The sequence below is a fragment of the Salvelinus fontinalis genome, chromosome 23 (assembly GCF_029448725.1).
Source record: "Salvelinus fontinalis isolate EN_2023a chromosome 23, ASM2944872v1, whole genome shotgun sequence".
Classification (NCBI taxonomy): Eukaryota; Metazoa; Chordata; class Actinopteri; order Salmoniformes; family Salmonidae; genus Salvelinus; species Salvelinus fontinalis.
The window spans coordinates 31,719,100-31,740,170 of record NC_074687.1 but is presented as its reverse complement, the minus strand read 5'-3'; the positions used below and the strand labels follow the sequence as shown (position 1 = coordinate 31,740,170).

The following is a 21,071-nucleotide window of genomic DNA, read 5'->3' as shown; positions in this document are numbered from 1 at the left end:
AGCAACTCCATATAACCTGAAAAGGTTACCCTGCCCTGCAGTAGTAGGGTAACAGTGTATTTTCTTTGCACTAAATAGCACAAACCTAAACTATAGAGGTTGAACAATGTTATATTATCTATGACCTAAACTACATGAAGTGTGACAGAATACCATAAAAATAGAGCTAGGCTACAACTTCCTCAGTTAGACATTAGTGGTTGTTGTTGCTGCCCAAATCACCTCCTTCGGTCCTCCCATTTTTTCTGTCTCCTGCAAGCTGCTTTGGCTTTTCTAAATCACTCACAGACGTATTATTCGGCTTTACTGAAACCACTCTCGTTTAGACGATTTGGTGCTGGTGATAAGCTACAAGTGATATCGTTTTATCGGTGAAAATAAAACCAAAAGTGGATTTGTTGACAATTCATCGACGTTTGCAACAAAGTAGCCGCTCGCGCAGAGGAGTTGTCAAATGTAACTTTTTCCGTGAGTTTTTTTCAAGAGGGAACGAGAGCTGCACGCTCCAGACGCACGTTTCGTTGCAACATAAGTTTTTAGAGAAAAATAATATTCTCACTGTACAATTGCCCCAAAAAATAAATAATAACAGTGATTATCCGGCGGCACTCAAACGGATTAATAGCGTCTCCGGGGATGGAGTAATCCCGTTAACTCCATAGCAAGAGCAAAACTGTTTGTATAGCGGAGCGGGCTCTTCCCGTCACCGTGCCCGTGCAGTTTGAGCTGGATATCCCACCACAGCACTATGGGCTGCGGATTGAGGAAACTGGAAGACCCGGAGGACAGCAGCCCCGGGAAGATCTACTCCACTCTGAAGAGACCACAAGTAGAGATCAAAACCGACACCGTTTACGAGTATGTGCTACTGGATTTCAGTTTGGAAGGTATGCATTTGGGTCTCACCTTGATAGATTAAGCATAATACTTAGGATATATTCTAAACAATGTTTCTTTAGACATTGACTAGGTTATACTAACCGAATGAACGAACGAAAAACATGAATTACTATTTTCCTCTGAAATAACCTGGGTTAGGTGCTTTTAAAGCTTGTCACTATTTTCACTATGTATGGATTTTGGTTTTTGAACAGTGGTTTACAAATGGCAGGTTTGTTTTTCAAATAGGCCTCAATGGTCTTTCATGTGGCTGATCTTAATTGGAACACTACACGTGTGTATCCTATGCAGTGGCTCAGGTCCTCTCTCCTAGCAACAGTGCTGTCATTTTATCATCCAGAGAAATAGGTCGAAGTTTTTTTCTTTACCCCCTCTCTTCCAATGTGTGTGCATTCGCGCATCTATGTGAAAGGAAAAATACCTTACCTTCTGTCCTAATCTCACAGACACCTGCCACCACATTATAAGAGGATTTCTGATCATCTGAAAGTGCAACAGCATTCTTTGTCAGAATGCAGTGTTTTTAGTGTAATCTCTACAACATGAGGAGCTTGGGACTGGTTGATGTACCTATGACCTATTTGGAAGGGAAATAATGCCAACATTTGTTTAGCTAGAAGCCAGCCATGTAAACAGTGGTGTATGCCACTTTGGATGGATTGTTGTTAGTTTAGTATCTGGTAGAACCCAAATAATGGCACTGAACCCATATAACTGTGTTCAACCCCATTCCCTAATAAATAAGTGTAATGTATTTGACTCTGTAGACTGAGGCTCCCTAGTGTGAGTCACCACTATCTTTCTCACTGTGGAGCCTCTGTCCTTATGGTTAGGCCTATGAGCTTTAGATATGAGGATGTGGTTATGTCTACATGGGTTATTGGGTTTGGGCTTGCAGAATAATGGACACAGTAGAAGGTGGCTGGGCTCCCAGTTCAGGGGTTTGGAGTAAAGCCCACTAGTTGATACAGTCACTCTTATTCTACAGCACACACCAGCCCTTATCTGGACATAGCCTAAATACATTTTCGTATATATTCTCAATAAGTGTGTGCGTGAGTCCGTAAACTGCCTCAACAGTTTAGTGACCTTAGTTTCTTTGGGAGATAAGGAGAAAGTCATGGGTTTCCTCCACACCAGCCAAATCCTGTTCAACTGGATTTAGGAGTCCCTGTCTGTCTAGGCTGGTTGTGGTGACTTCCATACCAACAGAAATCCTTGTCAAGAAAAAAACACGGCCTCATAGACATTATTGAAATAATGAAGTACTGCTTAATGTAAATATCAAATGGTATTTACTACTGTGTGCATATTTGGACTGTGGTGCATGTTGTCAAGTTCAACCCTAAATACTGTATATACTGTAGATATATAGACAGCCTGAGGGTCTGTTTTGGAGCATACATAATCCTAAACGGGACTGAGCTCCATTCCTTAATGAGGAGCACCTGGCCTGCAGATGCCTTGAGGCAAAGCAAACGGCACATCTCCAGAATATCAATCAATGTATTTATGTAGCCCTTCTTACATCAGCTGATGTCACAAAGTGCTGTACAGAAACCCAGCCTAAAACCCCAAACAGCAAGCAATGCAGGTGTAGAAGCACGGTGTCTAGGAAAAATTCCCTAGAAAAGCCAGAACCTAGGAAGAAACCTAGAGAGGAACCAGGCTATGGTTCAGTCCTCTTCTGGCTGTGCCGGGTGGAAATTATAACAGAACATGACCAAGATGTTCAAATGTTCATAGATGACCAGCATGGTCAAATAAAAGTAATAGAATACCTCTGACTGCACTGTCAGCTGCTGTACAGGCGTGTATAGAGACCCACACACTGACGGTTGAGTAGCAGGCACACTCCAAGAGGCTGGAAATGAAAACAATATTATGCTTATAATTCAACATGACTCTCAAGGGTTTAAAGGTGCAGCCAGACCGTACCTACTCCTTTGAATGCCTCTAGGTACTGCTGTATTGTGTGCCTGTCTGTGCTACACATTATCAAAGCATTACTTGTCTTAGTTCGTTATGAGATGAGCTTAGCCACATTTGATTGACATTTGATGCTTGCTATAGGTACTGTACCTTCCCAAGTCAAATGTGACTCCCATGACCTCCAGTACCAGGGTATTCCACTGGATAGGTGGCTAGGTTGACGGCTTACTACCATGTTCTCTCCTCCAGAGCCTCTGAGCCAGATGTTTCAGTGTGAGGCAGAGCCAAACGGGCAGATTAATAAAGATTAGAACTAGCGTCCTTAATCATCCATCTTGGATCAGTTTCATTGCTGTTCTCTGCTTTATGCCAAACTAGTGGGATTTAGCTTCAGTATTGACATTAGTGTTAGCATCAACACTGGACCTGCCTGAAGATTGGGGACTAGTTAGAACCCACTACATGTTCCCTCTTCTCTCCCTCAGTTCTCCTTGAAACGAAGAAACATTTCTGGGACACACACACAACCTCTCTCCTAAGCCATTCCCTGGCTGCATCTTCCCTCACATGCACACCCCCACCCCTCAGCCCAGTAGCAGCCCAGCCCAGTAGCTTGGCCTCCTTTTAAAGCACCATTACTCCTCCCTGTGGCGGAAGCAGAGGCCAGGGGCATCACATCAAAGTGGCTAATGTCTAATGGCTAAAGCCTCGCATGCTGATTAGTTTAGCCCCGCAGTACAGTCAGTGTGGATCGAGGGAGGAAGGGGGGTCTGGAGAGCTCAGCTGGACCCAGGACAGAGGCTGGACGGCAGCCCATGAAGAGGGGGGGCAGGGTGGGCCTCACACTGTTGATCCACAGGGGCTCTACTGGGCTGAGTGGGGGATGGAGAGATGTAAAGGGGATGGCTGGATGGATGGCTAGATGGATAAATTAACGGGCAGAGGGGTGATAGGTCGAGAGATTGGATTTGTGGTTGTACAGAGGTAGCTAGAGAGATTAATAATTCAAGCTGGCTGGGAGGATATTTGGGCTGGGCCGATGTTTTTTCCATGGCAAAAATGAAAACACGAAGCAGATCGAACTCTTTGGTCCTTTAAAAACCTGCTGTATTTAACATATTGTGTGCTATAGCTTGGAAAAGAAATACATGTGACTCTGGATGACAACATGATGTTTGCAACATTACTAGTGTATTCCTAAAGAAGTTAAATCCGCTTTGTTTTCTTGCCATGATACTAATGAGTATGGAGATACTGGTGTGGTCCCGCCCCTAGAGGATATTAGTTGGATAGGAGGATAGACTGAAAGATTAAAGGATTTAGGGATGAGGGATAAGTGTATCCAACCACCCCGCTATCCTAAAATATTATCACTTCTCTTTCCAAGGTTGTTTACCTCCATTGACTGCTAGGCCTGGATTCTCATCAGCCTCCTGTTCTTAGTAGCATGGACCCAGATCTATTTGTGCTGTCTTGCCAACTCATATGGTCATTCTTACTCCAATGACCATAGGAGTTGGCAAGACGGCAGAAACAGACCTGGAACCAAGCTAGATGTTGGTATTTGTCTGTGTGGCAAATTAAGTTCCGCCTCACCTGGACCATATGCGGATGTAATTCCAGAACAATTTCAACGCAACCACAATCTACTATAATCTCTTTTCTATTTTTCTCTCTGTGTTAATCTGACTGGAACCAGACCCTAGAAAATGCTGGATTATCTCTGATTATAGAGTTTATATTACATTTGGAGGAGACTACAAGGGCAGTGGTACATTTCAAACCTGGCTGGTGTAGTGATATAGTTTAACACACTGTGAAGAATCAATTTTGCTCTGCTCGGCTAACTGGAGTTTCCAGTGAAGTCGCGGGGCCCTGATTGGCAGAACGGTATATTTATTTTATTTCACCTTTATTTAACCAGGTAGACTAGTTGAGAACAAGTTCTCATTTGCAACTGCGACCTGCCCAAGATTAAACATAGCAATTCGACACATACAACAACACAGAGTTACACATGGAATAAACAAAACATACAGTCAGTAATACAGTAGAAAAAAAGAAAACAAAAAGTCTATATACAGTTAGTGCAAATGAGGTAAGATAAGGGAGTTAAAGCAATAAATAGGCCATGGTGGCGAAGTAATTACAATATAGCAATTAAACACTGGAATGGTAGATGTGCAGAAGATGAATGTGCAAGTAGAGATACTGGGGTGCAAAGGAGCAAGATAAATAAATAAATACAGTATGGGGATGAGGTAGGTAGATGGGCTGTTTACAGATGGTCTATGTCCAGGTGCAGTGATCTGTGAGCTGCTCTGACAGCTGGTGCTTTAAGCTAGTGAGGGAGGTAAGAGTCTCCAGCTTCAGTGATTTTTGCAGTTCGTTCCAGTCATTGGCAGCAGAGAACTGGAAGGAAAGGCGACCAAAGGATGAATTGGCTTTGGGGGTGACCAGTGAGATATACAGTACCTGCTGGAGCGCGTGCTACGAGTGGGTGCTGCTATGGTGACCAGTGAGCTGAGATAAGGCGGGCCTTTACCTAGCAGAGACTTGTAGATAACCTGTAGCCAGTGGGTCTGGCGACGAGTATGAAGCGAGGTCCAACCAACGAGAGCGTACAGGTCGCAGTAGTGGATAGTGTATGGGGCTTTGATGACAAAACGGATGGAACTGTGATAGACTGCATCCAATTTGTTGAGTAGAGTGTTTGAGGCTATTTTATAGATGACATTGTCGAGGATCGGTAGGATGGTCAGTTTTACGAGGGTATGTTTGGCAGCATGAGTGAAGGATGCTTTGTTGCGATATAGGAAGCCGATTCTAGATTTAATTTTGGATTGGAGATGCTTAATGTGAGTCTGGAGATGCTTAACTACAGTCTAGCCAGACACCTAGGTATTTGTAGTTGTCCACGTATTCTCAGTCAGAGCCGTCCAGAGTAATGATGCTGGACGGGCGGGCAGGTGCAGGCAGTGATCGATTGAATAGCATGCATTTAGTTTTACTTGCATTTAAGAGCAGTTGGAGGCCACGGAAGGAGAGTTGTATGGCATTGAAGCTCATCTGGAGGTTAGTTAACACAGTGTCCAAAGAGGGGCCAGAAGTATACTGAATGGTGTTGTCTGCGCAGAGGTGGATCAGAGAATCACCAGCAGCAAGAGCGACATCATTGATGTATACAGAGAAGAGAGTCAGCCTGAGAATTGAACCCTGTGGCACCCCCATAGAAACTGCCAGAGGTCCGGAAAACAGGCCCTCCGATTTGATAGACTGAACTCTATCAGAGTAGTAGTTGGTAAACCAAGGCTGTCGAGTCTGCCAATAAGAATGTGGTGATCGACAGAGTCGAAAGCCTTGGCCAGGTCGATGAATACAGTAATGTCTCATATCGATGATGGTTATGATGTCGTTTAGGACCTTGAGCGTGGCTGAGGTGCACCCATGACCACCTCTGAAACCAGATTGCATAGCGGAGAAGGTACGGTGTGATTCGAAATGGTCGGTAATCTGTTTGTTCACTTGGCTTTCGAAGACCTTAGAAAGACAGGGTAGGATAGATATAGGTCTGTAGCAGTTTGGGTCTAGAGTGTCACCCCCTTTGAAGAGGGTGATGAACGCGGCAGCTTTCCAATCTTTGGGAATCTCAGACGATACGAAAGAGAGGTTGAACAGGCTAGTAATAGGAGTTGCAACAATTTCGGCAGATAATTTTAGAAAGATGGTGCCTTGGTAATCATATTAGGATAATTCTTTCCACACTCTCTGTCCTCTCATGTTTATTCCTGGAGTGTACGTGCAATTTCACCAGTGGTGGCTCCTCAGCGGAGGAAGGGGAGGACGAACATTAAAACCATTTTTGGGGGGATCAAACTATACTAAATATATTCACGTCGCCAAATAATTTATTAAAACACTGTTTTGCAATGAAGTTCGACAGTAGCCTCAGTAGCACTCTCTGGGGCAGCACTATGGTGTAGCTGGAGGACAGCTAGTTTCTGTCCTCCTCTGGGGTACATTGACTTCAATATAAAACCTAGGAGGCTCATGGTTCTCACCCCCCTCCATAGACTTACACAGTAATTATTCCAACTTCCAGAGGACGTCCTCCAATCTATTGGAGCTCTTGCAGCATGAACTGTCATGATTGTACACCGAATCAAAGGATCAGAGAATGAATCTAGTACTGAAAGCATAAGCTACAGCTAGCTAGCACATCAGTGCATAAAATGTGGTGAGTAGCTAACTCAAAGAGAAAGATAATAGTTGAACAGTTTTTAACAAATTCATTTCTTAAAAAATGAAGGAGAAGTGAGAGAGAGAGAGCTAGCTAAATTTTGTTGTATTTTTTTCCTACTTACTTAGCTAACGAATGCAGCTAGATAGTTTAGCCTACTCATACACCAGCTCAAACAGAGAGGGATACTATGTTAGCTATGGCTATCCAACACTGCAAGTCAAGGTACGTTTTTGGTTATATTAATTTATTGTCAACTGGGCCTTGCCGGTTTAACTGCTAAACTGCTTGCTGTACACTATACTGCATGATTGTAGCGGGTTTACTAACACGTTAGTTTTAGTCGCTTTGTTGACTATGACGTTAGCTAATGTGAAAACAATGTAGGCTGTGTGTAGCGGTTGTGGTATGAAGGTTTGGCTTGGAAATACTTATCTAATCAAGGTATATTAGTATTTTTGTTGATTTATCATTCCACTTTGACATTACAGATTATTTTGTGCAGATTGTTGACAAAAAATGACAATTAAATCCATTTTAATCCCACTTCATAATACAATAAAATGTGAAGAAATTCTCTAGGCATTGTATTTGTTGTCAATGTTTTAACGTCAATCTGGTGTCCATTGTGAACACAGTTGGAAGAGTTAATAGAAAATAATGCCATCGTTGATTAGATTCTGTTGAGTAGGCTATTTTCTCTTGAACCATACGGTCTATCTATTAGAAAGTCATGTATGGACACAGGTATAATACATGAATACAATATATGAATACATTTTTTTTCTTCTGTTATTCAAGTATAAATTACCTAAATTCTGTTAGATTTTCTGTTAATTACCAACATTTCCTGAAGAATCAGGTAATTATAGCCAATTCAGTTGCAGTAATTATTTTCTGATTTTGTTGGGGGGGGGTAATTCTAGTAGGGGTCCTTCACATCAACATGATTGTGTTTTGATGTATTTCTGATACCTTTTAAGACTTTTTCTGGTAGATTTCTTGTTTCATCTATTTATCCAGAAATCAATGCCTTAATTTATGCCACATTTTGGAAAATTGGTGAAAAAAAATTCTATGCCTTAAATTCCCCAAGATATGGACTCTTAGATTTCATTTGACACCCAATTTGATATGTTCCTATGAACTTCACATATTGGTACTCATGGGTTCTTTTCAATGGAAATGCCTATATTTGGAATCCAGCATCACTTTTCTCTTTCCTCTCAATTTCCTTAAGTCTCCTTCTACCCTCATTCTTTCTCTTCTTACTCACCTTTCTTCTTTTGCCAGCTTTCTTTCCCTCTTCCTCACTTTTATACAAGCTTTCCTTTTCACACACAAGCTTTCTGGCTCATAAAATCTTTCTTGTAAACCCCTTTTTTGCGCCACACTTGGTATCTCCTTCCCCCTCTAATTTCTCCCCATTTCCCTCCTTCTTTCCACAGTCGGCCCCTCTCTCTTCCCCCTCTCCTCTCTTTTTCTCACACACAGTAGAGAACAGAGGGCTCAGTGTGTGGGTTGACAAGGGTGAGCCGTGGTAATGGGGGGGTGTGAGGTGGCCGAAAGAAGGGAGACGGAGAGGGACAAAAGAGCCCAGGCGAGAGAGACGTGTGTGTGTGTGTGTGTGTGTGTGTGTGTGTGTGTGTGTGTGTGTGTGTGTGTGTGTGTGTGTGTGTGTGTGTGTGTGTGTGTGTGTGTGTGTGTGTGTGTGTGTGTGTGTGTGTGTGTGTGTGTGTGTGTGTGAGGGAGGGAGAGAGACTGGATTAATAGCCCGGCGTTGAGCTCCTCTAGGGAGCTTTTGGTCAAAATGTCATTTTCGTTGCTCTACAGCTCAGGTGGGATCCAACAGACACATACACTCAGACACAAATGCTGAGATGACAGAGATACCACCAGTTCAAAAGCTTCTCTTCCACTGCTTCCCTGGCCACCCTCCCGTCTAGAGATTTCACTATGACCTGGACTTGCCAGGATGTTTTAAACCATAGCCAAATTCAGCCAGGCCCTGCCAAATTCACAAGGCAGAAATTCCAGTAACAAGCTGTTATCTCAGTCTCAGAGGTGTTTGTGTGGGAGAGTGTGTGTGTGTATGAGATTTGAGTGGGAGTGTGTTTTGTGTGTGAATGTGTGTAAATATATGATGAGCTTGTTCCGTCAGTTGGAATGTGTGGAGCGTGTTTTTATGTGTAAAAATGGGATTTGGTGTTTGTTTTGTGTGTGCTTACATGCATGCTTGACTGTGATTGTGTTAACTTTCGTGTGTGAGTGTATGTCTCCGGCGCCGAGACAGCCCTGTGAACAGAACCTCTTTGTGAACACAGGATGTATGGTGATGCTATAGGTCTCCAGACAGAGCCGTGAGAAAACTATAGAAACAACTCTACCAGACACAGACTAGTCACATGTTATCAACAAACCTTAACACAATGCCCCCTCAACACAGACAACTATCCAGCAGCACCAACATATGTTTTATTGTCACATACACTGGCTAGCTGCAGTGAAATGTTGTTTTACAGGGGCAGCCATAGTTCCTTAGGGTTGCTCAATGGCACATTGACAGATTTTTCACCTTGTCGGCACGGATATTCAAACCGGCAACCTTTCGGTTACAGGCCCAACGCTCTAACCCGCTAGGCTACCTGCCGCCCTGCAACAACACTGCAAACCAACCGAAACCAAAAAAAGAACCCCAGCAACACATGACTTAATGCAACACCCCTAGAATATCTATGTAACCAATGTAAGCGAGGCACTACCACATTAACACCACAGCTGGAGAGGTAGCTGGTAAGCTACAGTGTGTATATATAGCAGAGTATGTGGTGGTGGTGGTGGTTCTATGGTGTCCTCTCATCGGGGCCTGCCCTGGGTTAGAGTTGTCAGGGTTACTGGTGGTTCTATGGTGGTGTCCTCTCATCAGGGCCTGCCCTGGGTTAGAGTTGTCAGGGTTACTGGTGGTTCTATGGTGGTGTCCTCTCATCAGGGCCTGCCCTGGGTTAGAGTTGTCAGGGTTACTGGTGGTTCTATGGTGGTGTCCTCTCATCAGGGCCTGCCCTGGGTTAGAGTTGTCAGGGTTACTGGTGGTTCTATGGTGGTGTCCTCTCATCAGGGCCTGCCCTGGGTTAGGGTTGTCAGGGTTACTGGTGGTAGAAGAGAAACCATCAGCATAGCAAGAGGAGATGTCTTATTTTGGAACTGTTAGCTGTACACCATGAGAAGAGTTTAAGTGATGTGCTGTGCTGTTAAAGTGTGAGACTGGCAGCATTATTTAATGATTAAGTCGCTCTGCATAAGAGTGTCTGTCTGCTACAGTAAAGTGTCTGCTTATGGGAAGGTCCAGAGTCTCCAGACGGGCCTTCTACTCTCCACTTTCTCTCTGTGTGAATACCTCAGCATTTCCCCTCTTATCTCCTCTGGGAATGACTATGGAATAGTTAGGGCCTGCTTAAAGAGATTATACGACACACAGACAGACAGACGAGAAGATCTGATTGGTGTTCAGTTCAGGACAGACTTAACCTCTGGAGTTAGACTACAGACTGAGGAAGACAGATGTCATGCTGCTAGCCTCTACTCCTCCTTCCTCTATTCTTTATGCAGGAGTTTCTGGTGATTTTATTGACTCACTGTGTTCCTCTGTCTCCTTCTCTCTTTCATCTTCCTTATTTACTCCTCTCCTTGCCCCTTTTTTCCCTCTGTTCTTCTCCTCATCCTCCCCATGTCTCATCTCCCCTCTCCTTGCCACTTCCTTTCTGTTTTTCTTTCTCCTCTCCTCTCCTCCCCCTTCAGGTAGTCGCCCCACGGTGCAGTATGTGTCCTCTCTGTGTGAGCTGTCCCAGGCCCTGCAGCCCTACTACACCCAGGGCTATGTCCTCACCACTCTGCATCCCATTATTCTCTCTGTTGGACGCACGCGTTCCCTGCCCTTCAGCCTGCTCTACCGAGCCATCCTGGCCCGCCCACGACCCAGGTACCAGACACACAAGCATGCATGCCTGAAGGCACGTACACACACACAGACAGCCACTCCAGGTAGAATTGCCCCGTTCTAGAATCAGTTTGAACCATTTGGGAGGTAAAGCACAAAACTTACCTTAGATCTGTGCCTAGACTAGGGGCCGCCACAACCCATAACCCTCCCACCCATCCCTTAATCTGAGCTCAGCATTAGAACAAGCCACCCAGCCTTAACCCATCCAACCTGCTAAATAGATGAATGATAGATGATGTAGCTGCATATTTAATGCAACTTCAGTGGGAGGTCAGACTGCTGTTTAAGGGGGAGGGGTTAGGGGGAGACTCCTGGAGAGTATGTTTTGTGGGGCTCTGAGCTGCAGGGGTTGCCATTGGGTAGAAATGTACCCTGACAACAACAGCTCTCTCAAGGCCAATAGGGCCTCAGAATCTCACACATGGTACCTTCTGTGTTATTATCAAACCTGTAATATTACATATTAATATTATTAAAATGTGATGGTCTTTTATTTGAATATACATATACTACAATGTGTGTGTGTGTATGTATGTACATTTACATTTACATTTAAGTCATTTAGCAGACGCTCTTATCCAGAGCGACTTACAAATTGGATATGTATGTGTGTGTATGTATATGTATGTATGTATGTATGTATGTATATGTATGTATGTATGTATGTATATATATATATATACCTCCTATTTAGTATGGTTGTTTATGTTTAGAAAGTAGTAGCCATCTCATGCATGGCCAATTAATAAATTATGAATTCTGTCTGCAAACACTGACAAAAACAAATCAAGTATGAACTCTCCGGCTGGACAGGGCTCTGTAGCATGAGACTATTTACCAAGCTAATGCATACAGATTAGACATGGCTTTACAGTCTCAGAGTAGCTAACAGTCAAAACACATGAATGATGAATGAATGCCCTGTATGCAGTTTGTGATTACCAGTTTGAACCTGCAGTACAATGACTGTGAACGTCTGTGTGTCTGTTCTGTTCTCCTTTCTTCTGTTCTCTCCTCTCTCTGTCTCTTAGTAAGCAGGTGGTGTCCATGTGTCACAGTGTCCCTGTGCTGAGGGTGGAGGAGTGGCCTATCCCAGGGGAGTCCCTGACAGACGACACTGTTAGAGCACTGATCGACAGGGTGAACAGTAGTGCCCGGGGCGGAGTGAGGTTTGTGGGCTCAGTGCTCCAGCAGGCTGGAGGAGGGGGCAGTAACGGCAGGGTGCCTAGCCCCAGGAGAGGCTATCGATCCCCCCCACACACTCCTCCATGTACCCCACCTGGAGAAGGAGAACTGGAGGATCACAGCCCTACCTACAGCCCTGGTGAGATACTAGTTTTCTCTTCTCTTTTTGTCTCGTCTTCTCTTCCCCTCTCTTCTGTTCAGCTCCCAGGCTTCCACTTTCTCACGACTTGGAAGGATGGCAACACGAGACTACTTATCTTCTCTCCTCTCATCTGTCTCCTCCCCTTAACAATGTTGACATGTGGGCTATATCTGCTATCTCCTCTTAACGTCACACAACCTCAAAATGCTGAACACATCACAGCCACACTGTGGAGTCCTAGATTTGTTTCTCCCTTCAACACTACTCATCCCCCTCTCCCCCGGACTGTCAGGGATGTTCAGTTTAACTCTGTGTTGTGTGGAAGACACTGACTGATGGCTCTGGGGTAGGAGAGGCCTCTGCATGTCAGTCAGCTAACCCTCACCCACCAAGCTGGGCTAAACTCCTCACCACAGAGACAACCATACAGACTGAGATGTCCTCGTCCTAAGTAGGGCGAGATGAGTTCACGTTAGAGTTCACATAGACCCAATGTCTGTTGTCTCTGCACCTTATTTCTTGTTCTCTTGATCTGACCCTCTACCACTTCCCCCCCTGTCTCAGACCTAAGGTTGCTGGTGTTCTTCCACTCATGGGCACCAGGCTGTGCTCCACTGGAAGCTCTGGCATGTCAGTACCACCAGGGGGCACTGTCCATGCGTGTGTCCAGGAAGGGTCAGGTGGTCAGCGCGCTGGAGGCCGATTGGCTGGAGCTGACCGCAGCCTACTACCGCAAAGGCTGGTCATTGGTAGACTCGTTTGTGTACTGGGACACACCCAAAGGTACTGTCAAATGCTAAGATATAGAGAGACTCTTAAGGTGGATGTAAGATTCATACTGTATAACTGCCACACCAAGCTTAAAAAGCAATAACAACATACATGCTGTGACATCTTGCTTTGGAGTTGTAAGATCTCCAGCAAAGAGCATTAGTGTAATGATGACACTTTACTTCTCTGCAAGAGAGGATGGGATTTAATAATAATAATAATAATACATTTATATATGCCATTTAGCAGACGCTTTTATCCAAAGTGACTTAGTCATGCATGCATATGTTTTGAACGTGTGGGTGGTCCAGGGAATCGAACCAAATATCCTGGCAATGCAAGCGCCATGCTCTACCAACTGAGCTCCAGAGGACCAGAAAGTATAGAGAGATTAAGAACACTTTGTCCTCATCCACCCCTCTCATTCTGCTACTTTATCCATTTTTGTGTTTTCTCAAATATCGGCTCCTTTTATGTTTTGTCTCCCCTCCCCCTACGTCCCCTGGATGAGTCACTTCCTGTCCCTTAGTTCCTCCTCCTCTCTCCACCCTCCCCCTTCTCCTCTTCCTCCTGCTCCTCCTCCTTTCTACCCCTCTCTGCCTCCTCCTACCTTCCTCCTCCCTTATCTCTCCCACTGTAGCTATATTTGGAGCTCTATTCCCAACCTCCCGACCTGGCTTCCTGTTACGCCATAGACTGGCAGCAGCCGCGAAAATCCACATCATTTGTAGACATCTGGGGCCTGGGAATATAGCACACGGGGGTCTCTCTCTGTCGCTCTCTCACACACACAGGCACATTCTTGTGTGCACGCATATGCACACAGCCTACTTCTCAATGTCTGTAACTAGTTCATTGTCATTCTAATGACATACACTCCCAGTGAAGTTTTACAACACCTACCCATTCAAGGGTTTTTCTTTATTTTTACTAATTTCTACATATACATCACAATTATGAAATAACATGGTAACCAATAATCATGTAGTAACCAAAAAAGTGTTAAACAAATAAAAATATATTTGAGATTCTTCAAAGTAACCACCCTTTGCATTGATGACTGCTTTGCACACTCTTGGCATTCTCTCAACCAGCTTCACCTGGAATGCTTTTCTAACAGTCTTGAAGGAGTTCCCACATATGCTGAGCACTCGTTGGCTGCTTTTCCTTCACTCTGCGGTGCAACTCATCCCAAACCATCTCAATTGGGTTGAGGTTGGGTGATTGTGGAGGCCAGGTCATCTGATGCAGCACTCCATCTCTCTCCTTCTTGGTCAAATAGCCCTTACACAGCCTGGAGGTGTGTTGGGTCATTGTCTTGTTGAAAAACAAATGTGAGTCCCACTAAGCGAAAACCAAATGGGATGGAGTATCGCTGCAGAATGCTGTGGTAGCCATGCTGGTTAAGTGTGCCTTGAATTCTAAATAAATCACAGACAGTGTCACCAGCAAAGCACACCTACACCATCACCCTTCCTCCATGCTTCATGGTGGGAACCACACATGCAGAGATCATCCATTCACCTACTCTGCGTCTCACAAAGACACGGCGGTTGGAACCAAAAATCTCAACTTTGGGCTCATCAGACTAAAGGACAGATTTCCACTGGTTTAATGTCCATTGCTCGTGTTTCTTGGCCCAAGCGAGTCTCTTCTTCTTATTGGTGTCTTTTAGTAGTGGTCTCTTTGCAGCAATTCGACCACGAAGGCCTGATTCACGAAGTCTGCTCTGAACAGTTGATGTTGAGATGTGTCTGTTACTTGAACTCTGAAGCATTTATTTGGGCTGCAATCTGAGGTGCAGTTAATTCTAATGAATTTATCCTCTGCAGCAGAGGTAACTCTGGGTCTTCCTTTCCTGTGGCAGTCCTCATGAGAGCCAGTTTCATCATAGCGCTTGATGGTTTTTGCGACTGTACTTGAAAAAACTTTCAGTGCTTGAAATTTTCCGGATTGACTGACCTTCATGTCTTAAAGTAATGATTGACTGTCGTTTCTCTTTGCTTATTTGAGCTGTTTTTGTAGTATGAACTTGGTCTTTTACCATAGCAGGTAAGGGCAGCAGGTAGCCTAGTGGTTAGAGCGTTGGGCGAGTAACTGAAAGGTTGCTGATTGAATCTTCGAGCTGACAAGGTAAAAATCTGTCGTTCTGCCCCTGAAGAAGGCAGTTAACCCACTGTTCCTAGGCCACCATTGTAAATAAGACTTTGTGCTTAACTGACTTGCCTTGTTAAATAAAATGTTTTAATTAAATAGGGCTATCTTCTCTATACCACCCCTACCTTATCACAACACAACTGATTGGCTCAAACGCATTAAGAAGGAAAGAAATTCCACAAATTAACTTTTAAGAAGGCACATCTGTTAATTGAAATGCATTCCAGGTGACTACCTCATGAAGCTGGTTGAGAGAATGCAGAGTGTGCAAAGCTGTCATCAAGGCAAAGTGTGGCTATTTGAAGAATGTCACCTCTTAAATATATTTTGATTTGTTTAAAAAAAAAATGTTACAACATGATTCCATATGCTTTATTTCATGGTTTGTCTCCACTATTTTTCTGCATTGTAGAAAATAGTAAAAAAATAGAAAAACCTTTGAATGAGTAGGTGTTCTAAAACGTTTGACCGGTAGTGTACTTTCTGTACTAACTGGAATTCACTGCCACATGTAGAGCATTGTTCACAATGCACTTCAGCCGCTACAGTAAAGGTATCTGCTGATGAACGTCTGTCCACTGATTTGGATTTGTGTAACTCATAGCGTTTGAGTGTGTGTTGTCTGGTAGATATGCATTGTATGTTGATACTGTAGTTTGCTGACTGATTGTCTGTGTGTGTTGTCTCAGGTGAGCCCGTGCCCAGGTCTCTAGAGGGGCTGTTTGTCTATGAGGAGAGAAGCACTGCCCCTCCTGCCAACGACACCATCGTAGTGGAGCAGTGGACCGTCATCGAGGTCAGAGAGCCGTGTGTGTGTTACCTGTGTGTATGTATGTGTGTGTGTGTGGTTCAGCCAGTGAGGACAGGTGAATGTGTTGCAGTAGGTAGATATTCTCTGGGGAAGATCCTGTTGGAGGAGAGAGAGATTAGCATTACAGTTACGTCTCTGTGTGTGTCCAAGTAAACACAGCTCAAACAACTAGTTGTGGTGAATGACATTCACTTGCGAGTAACATAATGTGTCTCAGGAGTGTTTTTGTGTACCAACAACTTTAATCATAATACTACAAGATGGATAAACAAGTGTAGAAAACATGCTACAATTACCTGTATCCAGTGTGTGACATCATTGCTGTGCTGTATAGGGTTCTGATGTGAAGACAGATTACGGGCCACTCCTTCACACACTGGCTGAGTTTGGCTGGCTGCTCACCTGTGTCCTGCCCACACCTATCATCCGCCATGACAGGTAACACACATAATTTATGTTTTGCTTGATGGTCCTTCTCGGAACAAACTCGTCCATTTTGTAGACCGTCATCAGGCCTTCTATGAGGATTTTCCTTTTATAATATATTGATTGTGTTTCTCCAGTGATGGTAATCTGGCCACCAAGCAGGTGGTGTTCCTACAGAGACCAGTCAAGACGTCTTCAGTACCACAGGGGAACCAGGTGAGGACTTGGCTTCAGTTAGCACAAAATACTACACCAGGGAAGTTGTTATTTTTGGGACAATACTGCCCCTTGTGGGTTTTTGTTATAAGATAAAGAAAATGAAATCAAAGTGAGATTTGGCATTATCATACTAATCAATTAATTGTATTACATTGATACACTAGCATTCGATATGATGTTAGTTGTTTTAATTAGATATTCAGGCAGGACTTTGATGACATCCCTGATTATCTGCAAAACATTTGGTGTTATTGCATAGAACATTTTAAATCATCACAGGTACATGGTAGCAGTGTACATTTTCATCAACAATAAAAAATATCCTACAAATGGGACTCTCAATCACGGCCGGTTGTGATACAGCCTGGAATCGAACCAGGGTCTGTAGTGACGCCTCTAGCACTGAGATGCAGTGCCTTAGACCGCTGTGCCACTTGGGAGCCCAATGGACATTTAATTTGACATTAAACTCCTTTTCATCTGTTTTGTAAGAAAGCCCATTTCCGACACTCAAAAATGTTGATACTATCTCGAGATACTAACTCCAAATTTTGAGGTAGTAGAACATACATATAGGATATCTTTTGTCATTTGTAGCATTGTGGCAATTTCCATCTATCCATGTTGCAAAGATCAGCGCCGCTGGCAAACATGTGAAGAGTTGGCATGTGCCCCATCACTTTTAATTTGGTTTGATTAACAATATTGACACGAAAGTATTGAAAATGAGGGCAAAGTACTGTTGTTTAGACTGATTTGCCAATTTGTGCACAATTAATCTGTGTTTCTGTCTGATCAACTGTAGCCTACTGATAACAACCACAGCCGCAGGTAGCCTAGAGAAGCTGATATCCTCTGGCCAGGGGAATCGAAGCAGTAACGTCATGTATTTATAGCCTAAGCTATGTACAGTATTTATAGCCTAAAATAGCCCTATTTATTTGTGTTAAGAGAATATGTGAATGGGATCAAATTTGGTTTATATTCAAACTTCGGGTGGCTAGGCTACCTAGACCTTATCATTCCAGAATTATTGACTGGAATTAATCAATCGACACAATAGTGATGACATACTGTGTGAGTGACCTTTTAATTACAGATGCAAAGGCCTACACGATGCAACACTGCATAAAGCAAACTCAGCCCTGTTCGTTCTATTGTCCAATCGCAGATGTCTATTTATTTTTTAACCATAGGTCCTGATTATAAAATCGTTTTCTAGCTGATTTACTACTATGTCATACCCTCCAACTAGGGTCTGAAATGTTACCTGGTTAGGTTAGTCCAGTGGTTCTCAAACCTTCCCTCGGGGTTCCCCAGACATTTTCACAATTTTGTTTTATCCCAGAACGAGTTCACCTGATTCACCTAATCAAGGGCTTGATGATTAGTTGAATCAGGTTCTGGTTCTGGGAAATATCAAATACATGAACCGGCTGGGGGTCCACGAGGACAGGTTTGAGAACCACTGGGTTAGTCAACCAGATTAGGAAAACTCTGGGCCCCAAGATATTTTGAGATAGCATTGGCCTATTTATTTATTTTTAATTATCGGCGGGAATAGGCTTCCATAGTTTTGTCCTAAACATGCATACATGCAGAATATTTCATGCAATCCTCTCATTGGCAGAATTAACATCTTTCAGTTGCAGGGTCTGATTGAGCTGATCTGCCCCGCTCTCCCACAAAGCTCCCAGGTGGTCACACTCATCAATCTTTTGAACTTGCGAAGCCAGGACACTTGGCTTGTAACTGATCTCAACTAGAAACAATCATGTTTACTCTCTTTCTTACTTTCATGTAGGCTTTTTGTTGTTGTTGCTAAGATCACATCAGAAGCTCTATATTTTCCCATGTGCACTGTTATTTATTTATCTGTGCTGCCGATCTCGCGCCGTGGTCTACAAATGCTAGTTGTGGTAGTTTTTTTCCTATGGGAAAAAACAAATGGTATTTGTTGAATATTAGGTGTACAGTAATACTTCTGGCATTTTTGGAAAGCTACAATTTATTTTTCCACCCTTGACTGTTATGTGGAGAAAATCAGAGCTGTAAATTGTCTAACCTGTAGCCAAGTCTTTATAGCCTATAATGTTAATTATGGTTGTCATTGGTTACAATCTGCCACAATATCAATGTAGCCAGCTAAGGTATATGAGGGGATAGTAGGCCTAGTTGGATAAGGCTATCTGAATGTGCACATGATGGAAGTTAGCGGTAACCTAAATATTCATTATTTTATAGAAAAAGATGCACTGACTATTATGTGACAACATTGTCCAGTCATTTGATAATAACTAAAGCTAACAAATGATAAAATGACAAAAATGTGACGAAGACTAAAAAGTATTTCAAGACTAAAACTAAATCTAAAATAGCTGCCAAAGTCAACACTGCATGCTAGACTCTTCCTCACCTCTTTGTCCTCTCCCAGGCGGGGTCCATGCAGAGGGACGTGGCCACTCATTCTGTGAGTCGTGGTGTGGGCAGCCCCCGAACACGCCCCACTGAGGAGCTGTCCCCCACCGCGGGGGGTATCGGGGGGTTCCCCGTCTTCGGAGGGGGGTACCCCAGCGCCCTGTCCCACCTGGAGGAGGGAGGCTTTGAGCAGGACGACGGGGCGGCAGAGGTCACGTGCATGTGAACCCTGAGATTAACACACAGATAATATACCCCTCCATCTATCCCTCTAATCTCTTCCCTAACCAAGAAGATCATATATTAGAAAGCAAAACTTGGCACTTTTTAATGTATTTTATTATGAAGCCATACGCACCATTTTGAGATGGTGTTATTTCCTTTTTTAAAACATTTTGTTGGGAAAACCAAGCAGTCTGTGTTCACTGACATTGAGACACTTTTACTCATACCCACATTCTTCCACACACACTTATTAGTCCTGATTAAAAAAGATCACATTGTTCACGCTGCACCTTTTCATGTGATGAGAACACAGACACACACATTCACACATAACTCTCACCAGCACAAAGCAGGAAGCACAGGACACACCAGGAAGAACCTCTCTGTGCACAGACAGACCTCTGGACTAAACTCCCTGTGACCCACAACACACCTGTTGGACAGATGTGTCCCAATGTTTTTGTTCTTCAGTCCCTGCTCACATGTTTCAGACATTGTTCCTGTTTTGGGAAACCACCTCACCCACTCATCCACCAGCCCCTTTAGAACTGCCAACACCTCTATTCAATTCAATTCAATTCAATACAACTCTCTCATTCTGACGTGACATCACGTCTGCTCAGGCTCAAGGTGACACGGTTCAGAGAAACAGCCTATCTACATCCTGCCACCAGCTCTTCTCCCTCCTCTCCTTTCCCATAAACACACCCAGCAGGATGTAAACATTTATCAGGTGGACAAATAGACACGTTCGCTGTGTTGGCGGTACTGACAATATCCAGGTCAGACTTGTCTATGGGCCTGGCGGTGAGTACAGCCATATTACAAACAGCCCTCTCTCTTTCTGTGATGGTTGTGTTTAACTCTGTGTGTTTGAGTTCAGGCCTGGAGAAGCTTGTTTGTACATTCATTTCTTGGGTGAGTTCAGATGTGTTTTTATATATATACACACACACACACACACACACACACACACACACACACACAGAGGACTGCCAAGCCACAGGGGTGCCTGAGTAAGTAGGAACGATTGGACAATATTTCAAACCTTTTTTGAGATGTACACATACAGTACATTAGAGCCATTGTATTCAGAGTCTGATTGGTGCTAAACATCTATTTTTCACTAATCTGTTCATGATGTCATCATTAGTGTATATTTCTTAAGTGTTTTATAACAATTTTACCAGTTGGCATCGGATCAGTAGATATTATGTTCCTGCACCTATTCTATCATTGGAAATAGCTGGTAGTTGTTTCATCATAGCCACATGGTACTGGTTATCAGGCCTCAATTGTTTCATTCTGCTCAGTGATGATATAGATTCCTCTCCTCAGATCTTGAGACAAAAGTCCTAGTTTCTTCAGGAGATAGTGACCGTTGACTCTTTTAAATGTTTGATCATGTGAAGGGCTTGTTGTATAAGAAAACAACACCATGCTGCTGTACATATCATAATGTTAACAGGAAGTATTACTAGAGATGCACAGAATACGTTTTTAAATGAGCTCCCTTTTTTGGGGATGGCGAAACAAATCAGTATTATCTACCTGTTGCAGTGTTTTCATTTTGGAGAAATTGTAATTTGTTGTCATTGGTGTTTTATCTAATTAAAAAGTGAATTTCCCTTTCTTGTTCCTCTTTGCG

At 43.5% G+C, this 21,071-nt stretch overlaps 1 protein-coding gene across 1 annotated transcript; it reads left to right on the top strand.

Annotated features, from left to right (window-relative positions):
- The first annotated feature begins 212 nt into the window (after positions 1 to 212).
- On the top strand, positions 213 to 21,055 carry LOC129821135 (raftlin-2-like). The gene is made up of 8 exons (XM_055878471.1): positions 213 to 887; positions 10,868 to 11,048; positions 12,101 to 12,393; positions 12,961 to 13,179; positions 16,014 to 16,120; positions 16,470 to 16,573; positions 16,699 to 16,777; positions 19,215 to 21,055. The coding sequence occupies exons 1-8, from the start codon at positions 749 to 751 to the stop codon at positions 19,422 to 19,424; spliced, it is 1,332 nt and encodes a 443-aa protein (XP_055734446.1). The 5' UTR covers positions 213 to 748; the 3' UTR covers positions 19,425 to 21,055.
- The last annotated feature ends 16 nt before the right edge of the window (positions 21,056 to 21,071 follow it).

Excerpts from the sequence above, each read along its gene's own strand:
- LOC129821135 (XM_055878471.1), top strand. The coding sequence starts at position 749 with ATGGGCTGCGGATTGAGGAAACTGGAAGACCCGGAGGACAGCAGCCCC. Across the intron at positions 11,049-12,100 it reads CTGGCCCGCCCACGACCCAG|TAAGCAGGTGGTGTCCATGT; the intron begins GTACCAGACACA and ends TCTGTCTCTTAG. Across the intron at positions 16,574-16,698 it reads CCTATCATCCGCCATGACAG|TGATGGTAATCTGGCCACCA; the intron begins GTAACACACATA and ends GTGTTTCTCCAG.